Source organism: Aspergillus luchuensis, chromosome 3 (assembly GCF_016861625.1).
Source record: "Aspergillus luchuensis IFO 4308 DNA, chromosome 3, nearly complete sequence".
Lineage (NCBI taxonomy): Eukaryota > Fungi > Ascomycota > Eurotiomycetes > Eurotiales > Aspergillaceae > Aspergillus > Aspergillus luchuensis.
In genome coordinates, this window is record NC_054851.1 from 540,994 (window position 1) to 553,073 (window position 12,080).

Below are 12,080 nucleotides of genomic sequence, written 5' to 3' on the forward strand. Positions count from 1 at the left end.
CCGGACACTGCTCTCCTGCTTCCTTGTTTCTCTTCAAACTTTCTCATTCATCCTTTCCTCCTCACTAACCTACATCTTCTTCCGCTTATCCATCATCTTCTTCGTTTGTCTGCCTTTTAGAGAAGGTTCGCTTTGCTTGTGGTTTCAAACGCTTCACCAGATTGTTCTTTGTCGTTGAATCTAGCAATCTCCTTCTTTGGCATCTACATCGGCACATACATCGTGTCTTCTTCCTTCCAATACGTCATCTTTGTATCAGCTACAGCAGAAGAAACTGCTCCGAGAACTGCTGATTGACTTTGTCGTACCTGGTAAGTTTGAATATAGTCCTGGAGCTGTGTACTGCGCGTGTGTTCTCCTTTCCCAGAGCTTGGCTTACTCCTACGGACCAAGCCGGTGCTCGTGCTTTTGTCTTCTTGTGTCTTCTCCTGCTGTTGTATGTACCTTAAGCACTGGACGGACTTCACTGTATCATCAGGACGCTGCCATGTAGTCCGCATGCGTTGGGCATCAGACTTGGACTTGGAAAGCTTCAGGATGTTGAACGGCTGACCCAATCACAGGACTTGAAAACTTTCTGAAATAACTCAGCCTTCATTTTAACTTCTACACACCCTCGATCCTATTGCAGCTTGTGTCATATAAGACACTTAGGCAGGATTTACAGAGTTGTGTTGGCTCTTATTACGATTCTATCTCACGGCCCCTTGACGCGTATTATAGGGTCACTCTAGTAAGCACACCACTCCAGAAAATGAAGACAATAAGTCTTCTATTCTATACAACAGGAAATCCAGTTTCAAGAATCTAATGTACATGGAAATCAGATTGAGGGTGTCTGGTAATTTCGTGGTTGACAGAGCTCCGCGGCGAACCCCCTAGAGGGAGGCCTGATTGGGACTCGAAAACTTCCGGCACTCCAACTCCGCAACCTTTCTTCCTTCCATCAACCCGCAGACAGCGCGCGGGCTGGCCTCGATTCCAACCAGCCACGCTGGGCACGCTCGGTGTTTGCTTGGAATCTATTAATCAGTGAGTAATTGTCATTTCAATTCGTCTGTCGCAACTTTTTGTTTTCGCAGGCTAACCCTGGCTCTGTAGCCGTTGCAACTTGCGAGCCCTGTCTACAACAATGGCTCCGAATCTCCGTTCGTCGTCCCACGCCTGGTCGAATAACTCTCGCCCCTCGACTCCACTTGGCGCACCTACTACTGCAAGCACTGCTTCTTCGCTCACCGATTCTACACGGCCTCGCAAGCAGCGCCGCACTGGCTGGAACAGCCGCGTGGCTACCGATCCTCCTCAGGACCCGCCCTCTCGTACCCAGTCGCGTTTGGAACAATCGAAGAATGAGGCTTCAGACACTCTGAGTGATACAAACCTTCTTGATAGCAGTGCCGGATGGGTTGAACCACCATTGAGAGAGCCTGAACCCAGCTTCGCAGACACGCCCTGGTGTAATGTGTCCCATCACGCGAACCCCGTACTGTCCAGTATGCGCCCACTGGGAACCATGCCATCGGCTGCCGACTTGCGCAAGGTTGGACTGGCACCTATCAAGCCCAGTGTCCAGAATATCTCTGCGAAGAAGGAGTCACGGGCCACACCGAACGGCGAGGGAGGTGATACCAAACCTCAGACCCCCTTAACGCCCGCTGAAGAGCCGATGGACGAACCTCTGTCTACTAAGAACAAGGCCTCGCCGGACATGTCTGCTTTTACTTCTCTGCCTGTTCCTACATCGACCGATGTAGACGTCGATCGCATCAAGATTGCTGTCGAAAAAGCCCTCCGACTGGCGCTAGAGACCAACAATCGCCCTGTTTCACGCGGTCTCATTAGATTGTGGGAGACATGCAACAAAGACCCTTTTGCGCTTTCAATTCTCGACGGCATCTGCCAGGAGAATCCCGGCCCGCGGGAACGCTCAGCCTTCCAGTGTGTAATGCGCGCTGCATGGAAGGAGGTCCAGGCGGAAGCCGACGAAGACATTGCCACGGCACCTGTCTTGGCTCGCCCCCGGTCGGCCAGCAGCATTTCATCACTCTCTTCGGCGGTATCCCTTGATGCTGAGACTTTTGCCCCCGGCATGGCTCCTGGAGCGGCAACTTCCCGTACTCGCGCCAGGGGTAAGAAGGCCAAAAGGGGTGCACCTAAGAAGAAGGAGCCAGTCGCCCCGCCCAGTGCTGCTACGGCTCCCCCACAGAAGCATGCGCTTGAAGACGAGCCGAACCCCGAGGAAGAGGCACGAATCAAGCGTACTCGCCTGCAGAAGCCTCTCCCAACCATTATACCTTTGGAAAGTCAGATGCGTTCCTCATTGGCTTCTGACCCACAACAGTCTAATGTGCCATCTCCTGTCCCCACTGCAGCCAGTAGATCTCAACCAGTATCACTGGGAGCTGGCGTGAGTAGCAGACAGCGCTCTGAGAGTCCAGCCAGTAGTGATGCCGGCGACAACCGACGACTGACACCTACCCTGACGTAAGTTACCCTTGTCTCTTTACCACTTGTTCCTCTGAACACTAACATGCTGGCAGAAGCGACAACGAACGCCAGGAGAACAACGACTTCTGCCACAACTGTAACGGAAGCGGCCAGCTGCTGTGTTGCGATGGCTGCCCAAATTCTTTCCACTTCTCCTGTCTTAACCCGCCATTGGACCCGGCAAACCCTCCAGAGGGGGATTGGTTTTGCCCGAAATGCTCGTTGTCAAAGCCTATGACGTCTTTGCTGGGTTCCCTGGACAACGCTCCGCAGAAAGACTACCTCTTACCCCTTGGCATCCGCGATTACTTCACCGGTGTGGCTACGGGCGAAGAGAACAAATACGATGAGGTCGTGCCACTTCCCAAGTTCTATCCCCGCCGAGGGGCCCGGCATGGCCGTTATGATGACCCTTATCTGCTACGAACACAAGATGCCAAAGGCAATGTGATTCTTTGCGCAGCTTGCGGTCGCACGAGTGGTGGCCGTCAGCCCATCATCCAGTGCGACTATTGTCCTTGTGCTTTCCACATGGATTGTTGTGACCCGCCTATGCCCATGCCTCCCATCCAGAAGGGCGGAAGTAATCGTAGGAACCACAGCTGGATGTGCCCTAATCACGTGTGGCATGATCTACAATACTGGGTCAAGGACGAGGAGGGCTACGATGTGCTAAAGCGCATTCGTCGTCCGAAGCGACCCCGGATGATCGACGTCGAAGTCCTTCCGGATGAGGAAGAGGTCGAGAGAATGGAGGAACAGGAAGAGGAAGGTATCATGTACCGTGTGTCAGAGCGCGGTCTAAAAATGGACTTCATCCAAACAGTTAAGAGGTGAGTAGACTCCTAAGCGTGATTGTTGGTTAAATCTCTGACTTGTCTGACTTGTGGAGAAGGGAAAACGAGGAATACAAGCTGATGAAGGAGGCCGCGGGCAAATATTTCGACTATGCCACCTCACAATTCGACAAGCTCGTGGCCAAGGCCAATGCATTCTACTCGTCCCAGAAGCCTGCTCTTCCGGAAGAGGACACAGCGGCTGCGATCTTGAACTCACGCACTATCGCTGAGCGGGAAGCGGCCGCGAACCTCATCTCACTCGCACAGGGCGACGGACCTACTGGGCAAGGGCCTGAAGATGGAAAGATCGGTTTGCTTATAGACCAACTCAAGGCAAACGCTCCGCCCGATCTTCCCTCGGCCAACACGGAGATCGCCTCTCTTCGTGCTCTACAGAATTTAATTGAACAACGCATTCAGGTGCTGAATGCGCAGTCGGAGCCGCCCCAGCCAGCCAGCACTTAGTCCTTCGCCGTTCCATCAGAGGAATAACTTCAAATATCGTCAGAGTCAAACCCCATCATGGAATCACGGAGCCTATTACGTTGCCAGTCACGGCAACTTTCTGTCGGGAACAGCCATTCCGTTCTCGATAAACAAACAGCAAAACCGAAAAAAGAAAAGAAAAAGAAACAAAAAAAACATGATGAAAAAAATTTCCAAAACACATATCAAAACAAAATGACAACAAAAGAGAGGAAAAGAAACACCAGGCTAATCCTCTGTGCATAGATTAAAAGCCACAACCGGTGTCTCCGCACTGAGACACTATCGGTTGTCACATATTGGCGATGATTCGCCTTGTCAGTGTCACTTGCGCCAGACCAAGTCGGCGCATGCTTTACAAAGATTTTAACACTTCAACCTTCTATATTATTACGCCATGCTACGACCTTGGTTAACTACTATTTGTATTGCTGTTCATGTTTCAGTTTGGCGCGGCGCATCGCAGTGGTTGGCAGGGATCACCCGTGGCATTAGGGATAAGGCGTCGGCGTCCTACTACAGTTTCCACATTAGATGGTTTTATTCTTTTCTGTGCAAAAAAACCCTGGTCCCATTTCGGCTTATTGAACATTTGGCGCATACAGAGCATGGCATCCTTGGGCATATTGATTGAATGTTGCATAAGAAACGCAGCAATAGCTGCGAGGCATTTTCATGTTCCTTTCCCATTTCAATGTTTTCTTTTTTTACTGTTTTTTTACTTTTTCAATGTCCGGTCCCATCTCCCCCGGCCGGTCCATCCGGGGGAGATGGGCCAATTTTTTCACTTATGTGTGTTTTTCAGACAATGTTGGGTAGACCGAGACGCACCACTATTTCTAGGGGTAGGTCCCTTTTGATGTGGTGGGTGTGGTGCGTCTCGGTCTACCCAAGAGAGATGGGCCAATTTTTTTTCTACTCTCATGTTTTTTTAGACAACGTTGGTAGACCGAGACGCACCACACCATCCAGATCCAAAAGGGACCTACCCCTTAAATTCATGATCAGTGGTGCGTCTCGGTCTACCAACACACAAATATCCATTTCTGAAATTTTCATGCATTTTACACTTCATTTCCGTTCCATCCACTCCATATCTCTCCGTAGAAGTCCGGTAGTAGTAGTAATGGTACTAATTCCCTCCTCTTTCCGTCCTTGCTGGTTCCGTAGTATCCGGGCAATACCGCACTACGGGATTTACTCGCTGATAAGTCGGCTTAAAGCAGAATCCTTCTTCCCTTCTTGCGATGGTCAGTGATAGATACTACGTACTAGGTTCGGTCTGATTAGTATCAGAATTCGTATGTTGTAATACGTATCAGAGGATTTGGAGTCGAATGAGGCAGGCCTTGTAAGGTTGATGATCAATATCATAGGATGATTTTTGTCTCGTGAGTCAATATTACATTTTACGAATCGCACGCTGTCTAGTAGGCACATTGCTTGATGAATATGATTGATTGAGCCCGGATTAGATCATCTATCTATACTGCGCTTCATCGCGTAGGAAAGTAAACGAGATCAAAGTCAAGCAAGTGTAATTGTAGATGTACATGTACAGAAGAACCGGGGGTATTTTGAGGAACGCGAGATAATATAACGTTGGCTAGTATAAGATAAAAGAATAGTTACACATGATGGTTTATTCAGATAACGAAGAGAAGGAACACCCACACCGTACAACGGCGCTGTCGGGGTTCTCGTGATATCATTCGTTACCGCAGACTGGCTGACTGGTAGGCCATTTCAAGTCGTGGGGGAAAGAGAGATGAGAAAAGTTTAGAGGAACTTCTTGGGCATGTTCGCACGGCGACGCTTGTAGATAATGTAAGCCACGGCAAGAAGACCCTGGAAGGCGATGATCATGCAGATGAAGAAGCCCATGCGCGGGGCGGAGGAGGTGATGACTGTAAGTGAGCGTGTTAGTTGCTATTCGTATGGTTTGAAAAAAAGAAGGGGGGGTGCTCACCTCCCAAGAGGTTCTCGGTCAAGCTGAGGTGAGACGAGCGCAAGGTTTCCTGAAGCTGGTTGAAGCGGCCATGGTAGTCCTTGCCCTCCAGGTCACGCTGGATGGTCTGCAGCATCTGTTCCATTTTCTGGAGTCTGGCGTCGAGGCTGGCGATCTGGTCCTTGCTGGCAAGCTTCTGGAGGAGCTCGACCTGGCGGTTGGCGGTCTTGGTATCTTGGCTTCCGAGTTCACGGAGGATGTTGTCGGTAGCTTGGTTGACGCCCTGAACGCGGTTGCTCAGGTCGGCAAACTGCTGCTCAAAGCCAGTGTTGACAGGGGGTGCCTGCTGCTGCTGTTGAGGAACGACCTGTTGCTGAGCGGCAATGGGCTGCTGGTTGGTGTTCTGCTGCTGGACGGGCACAGTGCTGCCTGCTCCAGACTCGGCGGATTGGAGAACGAACTTGAAGACTTCGAAGGAGTCGGGGTTCTCGGGGGTTGCGGCGGTAAGACCAAAGACGTTGCCGGTAGGGAGAGCGACCTGCTTGGGTTAGGAGGTTGATGCTAATGGAGATGTGACTTGGATGGACGCACCTTGTCGGTGGAAAAGCACAGCTTGTCGTCGACAGTAACCTCGAAGACAGACTTGGTGTGCTTCAGGCGGACGGTAGAGGGCCGACCAAGGTTGCGGTAAGGGTAGTCGCAGTGACCAAAGGCCAAGCTATCAACGCTTCTGTGGCTCTTGTAGTCTGTAGTGCCATCGTTGAGGAACCCGCGCACACTGCCACCCTGGTGAACAGTTAGCATTGGCCATCAGACGGTAGCTTCTGACTTACCCTTCCGCCATGGCTGTCAATGACCAGAGCAAAACCGTCAAATTGGTTGACGGTATAGATACTGGAAGTGCCGATTCTGTCTTTGCCGTCCTTGGCATACCAGAGCTGGAGGTTACCTCCACCCCTTTCGGGGCCAGTCGCTCGGAATTGGAACTCTGCAGTCCATTCCGATTGCGATACACTATAGAATTGAGTCAATATCAATAGACAAAGAGCAGACGCCGACAGGACTTACGGAGTCTGGGACCAAGCAAATCCCCTAGTGTTGCCAGGGTAAGGCGGTGTCAGGATAATCTTGTTGGAAAGCTACGGAGCAGTTAGTACACAATGGCTTCGCGCTTCATCATGGGAATGATCGGCATACGATGTCGGGATTGTGCGATTCTCCTCCAGTCTGCCACCCAGAAATGGCACCGCCATCTGTTGATAACCTGGGAGGCATTAGTATATCAGGAATTGACTCCGGTGAGACCGGTTGCAGCAGTGACACTTACGTCTGGCCGAAACCAAAGCTGGAACTTTCAATCACCGATTGAGCTGCGGCAGCAGCAGCCAAAGAAAGGAGAGAAGCAGGGATCTTCATGATGTCTATGCAATCGGAGGCTCGTCACGCAAACAAGTTATGCAGGTACAAAGTTTCAAACAACAACAATGAGGAGAAAGGCTGGGTATGTAACCAAAGCACAGCAAAAGCAGTCAATGGGTAAGAAATAGAGAAGAATTGACAGTGGGAGAGCCAGATCAGAAGCAGAAGCAGAAGCAGAAGCAAGGTGAAGCTCCGAGTGAGCTTGGTGTATCTTGTTACTGGTCCGACGACGATCTCCGGTTCAACAAGGCGGAGACAACGCGCGAGGTGGTCCACCCAACCACAATGGCGATCACGCAGAGACGAATTTCCCTGGCAATAGAGGTAGTTGCGGGGGAGAAGTCGACCAGATGACGAATTTCCAAGCTAGAGAGAACGACCGAGTGACGGACTCCTACGTCCGAAGCCAAGTCCATTGCCGCAGCAAATCGTAACCAGAAGATCTGCCGCGAAATGCAGGGGACAGATTGGCCTTTCTGCTCCCCGTCCCCTGTCGCGGTCACGTGCACCCCGCCCCGGATGGGTTCCATGGGCCTATTCTTGTCATTGTTCCTCTCCCTCCCCAGAATTGGCACAACTTCCTCTCGCCTTTCCATGCCCCACGCTCCTTTTCTTTTCCTTCTCCGGGCGGCGCGTCGAGCGCAAGACTACCAATGACCGATCTATACCCTTCTTTGGCGCAGTGCGCCATTGTTGCAACTGCTTTCAAAATCCTTTTGTTCCCCGCATAGTACGTTGCTCCGCAAATGGTCTAGAACAGCACCGCGAGGTTGCAGAACTCACAGCTGAATTGTGGCTGGAACGCGCAGCAAATCCACCGACTTTGAGGTTCATCGAAACTGGCTTGCGATTACACACTCGTTGCCCGTCAAGGAATGGTATTACGAGGTACGTACCCGCCAGCGCATACCGCTTCAAGGGTGATTCATACTAACCTGCGGATTCACGATTAGAAAACGTCGGAATGGACGCTCGACTACCCTCCCTTTTTCGCGGCATTTGAATGGGTACTCTCCCAGGCGGCACGTTATGCAGACCCGGCGATGTTGATTGTCAACAACCTCAATTATGATTCATGGCAAACAATTTACTTCCAGAGGGCCACGGTTATCGTCACCGAGCTTGTTCTGCTCTTCGCTTTGAGCAGGTAATCCGTCCACATCATATTCTGCCTCGTTTGATTTGCTGATTCAGGAACGACTAGGTTTGTCAAGTCGGTATCGCAACAAAACAAACACCTTGCGCACATCGCCAGCCTGTCCATCTTCTTGTCCCCCGGTCTGCTTATCATCGACCACATTCACTTTCAGTATAACGGATTTCTTTACGGCATCTTGATTTTGTCAATCGTTCTGGCGCGGAAGCAGTCGACTCTTCTCTACAGTGGGATTAGCTTTGCTGTTTTGCTGTGCTTGAAGCACATCTATCTATACCTTGCCTTGGCATACTTCGTCTACTTGCTGAGGGTCTACTGTCTGGACCCGAAGTCGATTTTCCGCCCTCGTTTCTTCAACATCATCAAGCTCGGAGTGTGCGTGGTTGGCGTGTTTGCCTTGGCTTTCGGACCGTTCGCCTCCTGGGGTCAACTGCTTCAATTGAAGGACAGGCTCTTTCCCTTCTCTAGAGGGTTGTGCCATGCGTACTGGGCACCCAACGTTTGGGCGATGTACTCATTCACTGATCGCATCTTGATCCAGCGTAAGTTCGATTAAACCAAAACTCTTCCTTCGTTCAGAGGGACTAATTAGTGCAGTTGCTCCGCGGTTGGGTCTTCCGGTCAATCAAGACGCTCTGGTCAGTGTCACCCGTGGTCTTGTCGGAGACACGTCTTTCGCCGTACTTCCTGAAATCACCAAGGAGCACACGTTTATCTTGACCTTCTTGTTTCAGTTGGTAAGTGCTTAAAAATGGCTTGGTTCCACGCGATAGTCCTAACTGTTACCAGCTGCCGTTGATTAAGCTCTGGCGCAACCCTGAATGGGAAACTTTTGTCGGTGCCATCACCCTGTGCGGATATGCATCATTCCTGTTCGGCTGGCACGTCCATGAGAAAGCGGTACTTCTGATCATCATCCCGTTCAGCCTCATCGCGCTCAAAGACCGGCGCTACTTTAGCGCGTTCCGCCCCCTGGCTGTCGCCGGACACGTCTCTTTGTTCCCCTTACTCTTTACCGCCGCCGAATTCCCGATCAAAACGGTCTACACAGTCCTGTGGCTCGTGCTGTTCCTCTACGTATTTGATCAGGTGGCACCTGTCTCCGAGCGACGCCGGATCTTCGTCGCCGATCGCTTCTCCCTGCTGTACCTGACCATTGCCATCCCACTGATCATCTACTGCTCCATCCTGCACCAGGTCATTTTCGGACTGGAGCGGTTGCAATTCCTGCCCCTGATGTTCATGAGCAGTTACTCTGCCGTTGGAGTCGTGGGTAGCTGGATTGGATTTATGGTGGTTTACTTTACAGCATGAGAGAGAGCAAACTGTATAGATATAGATACCAAAAAAGTTGCTAAGAATTTCAATCCTAAAATCAATAATATTCACACCAAGTTGGATAAAGAACCATGATGTAACCCACCGCCCGCGCCACAGCTAGCCGCACCACACACACGCACACACACCGCCCCAAATCATCAGACGCGGTGCGCGCCAGTTTGCTCAGTTTGGCTCATCCACGTGCAACCCATCGCCCGAACTCGGACCCACTTGATCAGCCAGTTTTGCAAAGTTTATCATCAGCCATCAGTCCCAATGCAGTTTAGCGCGCATCGGGATCGTTCCCATGGATTGTCACACTGCAGATGAGACTTCCGTTGCTTTCTTCTTCTTCTTTTACCACTTTCATGCTTTGTTTCATGCACAATGTGAGTAGGTCGTATATTGTGTACTATTTGGGGATATAAGGGGTGTATATTGGTTGATGGATTACTTTCTTAGGTGGAAAGGTTGGATGGATGCCTTGCGTTGGTGTGGGGAATGTGGTTTGTTTTGGGTAAGTACTTACTAGTACTATATATTTGGGTGGGTGATAGGTCAGATGGGGGTTACTATGGGGGTGAGAGTAAGTACGAACTTAACACATAGAAAAGAGTTCGGGGAGATGTTTCACTTACTATGGGATTGTTTAGGTGGCTTTAGGTTTATGTCTTACATGTAAGCTGTATTCTTCTAGAATATGGTGGGCGTTTTGATTGATGTTGTTCTTATTGACGGGGGCAGAAATTGCATGACTCTGTCACTCTATTTTCGGGTTCTTGGATAATTGGCTTTGATTAAATGACAATTTCCGAATACAATGAAATATAGTAGGAATATATTTAGAGTAGTTTATGGCAGAAAACAAGCTTCTACATGCAAGTGATAAAGGAAAATACCGTTTTTGTTGTTGTGGATTGTTGAAAACGGTGGGTGGTGGTGCTGATGTACCCTATAGTTAGCCAAAACTGTAACTTGATCGCGATAATAGTATTGGACGAAATGAAAGATCAGTCTCTATATTATTTTTGAAGTGAGGATAACAGTCGAGATTATAAAACAGAATTAGTTAGTAGTAATCGTGGACGTCTGTAGTCGAGATAACTATAGTTTGAGGGTAGTCTTTCAACGTATGACCTAGCGGAGAGCAAGGATTTTACGCGACAGGTACTAAAGCTAGCTTGTTCTAGATTTGGCTGTCTCAGTATTTGTTGTATACCAAAGTATCAGATCGGCGGAGCTTCTGCTAATTGTTAGGTATACTGCTAAGACGTCCGGGCTACTCTTGCTCACTATGGAGTCTAAGTCCGTGAAATTTCATTGCTACCGAGTTTCGCCGATGGCCTGTATCAGATACATAAAAAGCAAGCTCTACTCTTTAATAGATATTGTTTATCAGCTGGCAAGCTGATACCATGCGTACATGATAAGCTGATCAAGCATGCAAAGTGATACTATAGCCGACTATAATCCGGTAGCAGCATAGATTTCAGCCAAGGTAGCCTGGGGGATGCAGATAGAGGGAATACAAATGCATACCTGCTCCTAGTGAGTCAGAACGAGTTGGGTGCGAGAATGGGCAGGTGCCGAGCATTGAATGGATATCAGCCCAAGTACCCGGGTGAAACTACACGAGAACTGTCAAGTCGAACTATGACACAAACAGAACAGACAGCTTGCTACGACAATGGTAGTAGCACTAAGTTACCAGAATCTCAAAGTATATGATTGTAGTAAGTCAAACAGGTATGTAAATCTGGATGTGGCTGCAAAACTACTGGCTTGTTGACCTTGAGTCGCAAGGTCAGTGAGATCGTCCCCGCAGACGGGTCAGGCCGTGATCAGATAGAGCCAGGTAAAAGGAACAGAATCGGTGCAGGCAGTACCCAAATAATCTCAGGATAATCTCCGGAAAATGACGAGTCGAATGAGTGCAAAAACATGGGGGTAATGGGGGGAAGAGAGGGACGAGCAGACAGGAAAAGAGCACTGGGGGGCAAAGACGGGGAGTGGGAGAGGGTTAAGGGAAGGAGAAGCAGCCCGAAGCGGTATAGCGGCAGCGAATCCCTACCGAGCGTCCGCCCGACGTCTTGTCCGTTCTGTTCTCCTCCTCTCGGCCAATCACCGTGCCCGGTGCCTCGGCGGCCCTCCCACCACTTGCCGCAATGATCCTCATGGGGCCCGGTTCTGCCGTCGCTCTTTTGCGGCGACCGCTTCTCTCCTTTCTGCCTTCTCCTCCTCTTCTCTTTCTTCTCTTTGCCTTCTCTCTCAGTGCCTCTTCTTCACTGCTGCCCTCCCTCACGCCTCGCGCATCTTCCCCGCACGCAGCCCCGTCCCCCTGGGATATTATACCCGCATCTAGATCTCGACTCCACTTTCGACTGAGCTTGCGGCTCCACGCTTCCCTCGTCTCGTGTCTTGGTCG

The 12,080-nt window shown here is 50.3% G+C and overlaps 4 protein-coding genes across 4 annotated transcripts; 2 read left to right on the plus strand and 2 right to left on the minus strand.

Annotated features, from left to right (window-relative positions):
• Positions 1-1,132: 1,132 nt before the first annotated feature.
• Positions 1,133-3,791, plus strand: AKAW2_30179S (putative PHD finger domain protein; the record flags this gene model as incomplete). The annotated part of the gene is made up of 3 exons (XM_041686664.1): positions 1,133-2,484; positions 2,541-3,320; positions 3,383-3,791. 3 exons carry the CDS (start codon positions 1,133-1,135, stop codon positions 3,789-3,791), a joined length of 2,541 nt encoding a protein of 846 aa, XP_041540626.1.
• A 1,800-nt stretch (positions 3,792-5,591) lies between these two features.
• On the minus strand, positions 5,592-7,176 carry AKAW2_30180A (putative lectin family integral membrane protein; the record flags this gene model as incomplete). The annotated part of the gene is made up of 7 exons (XM_041686665.1): positions 5,592-5,719; positions 5,782-6,298; positions 6,352-6,546; positions 6,594-6,774; positions 6,829-6,899; positions 6,958-7,024; positions 7,088-7,176. The coding sequence occupies 7 exons, from the start codon at positions 7,174-7,176 to the stop codon at positions 5,592-5,594; spliced, it is 1,248 nt and encodes a 415-aa protein (XP_041540627.1).
• A 218-nt stretch (positions 7,177-7,394) lies between these two features.
• On the minus strand, positions 7,395-7,775 carry AKAW2_30181A (uncharacterized protein; the record flags this gene model as incomplete). The annotated part of the gene is made up of 1 exon (XM_041686666.1): positions 7,395-7,775. The coding sequence occupies one exon, from the start codon at positions 7,773-7,775 to the stop codon at positions 7,395-7,397; it is 381 nt and encodes a 126-aa protein (XP_041540628.1).
• A 57-nt stretch (positions 7,776-7,832) lies between these two features.
• Positions 7,833-9,649, plus strand: ALG8 (dolichyl-P-Glc:Glc1Man(9)GlcNAc(2)-PP-dolichol alpha-1,3-glucosyltransferase ALG8; the record flags this gene model as incomplete). The annotated part of the gene is made up of 6 exons (XM_041686667.1): positions 7,833-7,909; positions 7,989-8,067; positions 8,133-8,326; positions 8,384-8,877; positions 8,933-9,072; positions 9,125-9,649. The coding sequence occupies 6 exons, from the start codon at positions 7,833-7,835 to the stop codon at positions 9,647-9,649; spliced, it is 1,509 nt and encodes a 502-aa protein (XP_041540629.1).
• Positions 9,650-12,080: the final 2,431 nt, after the last annotated feature.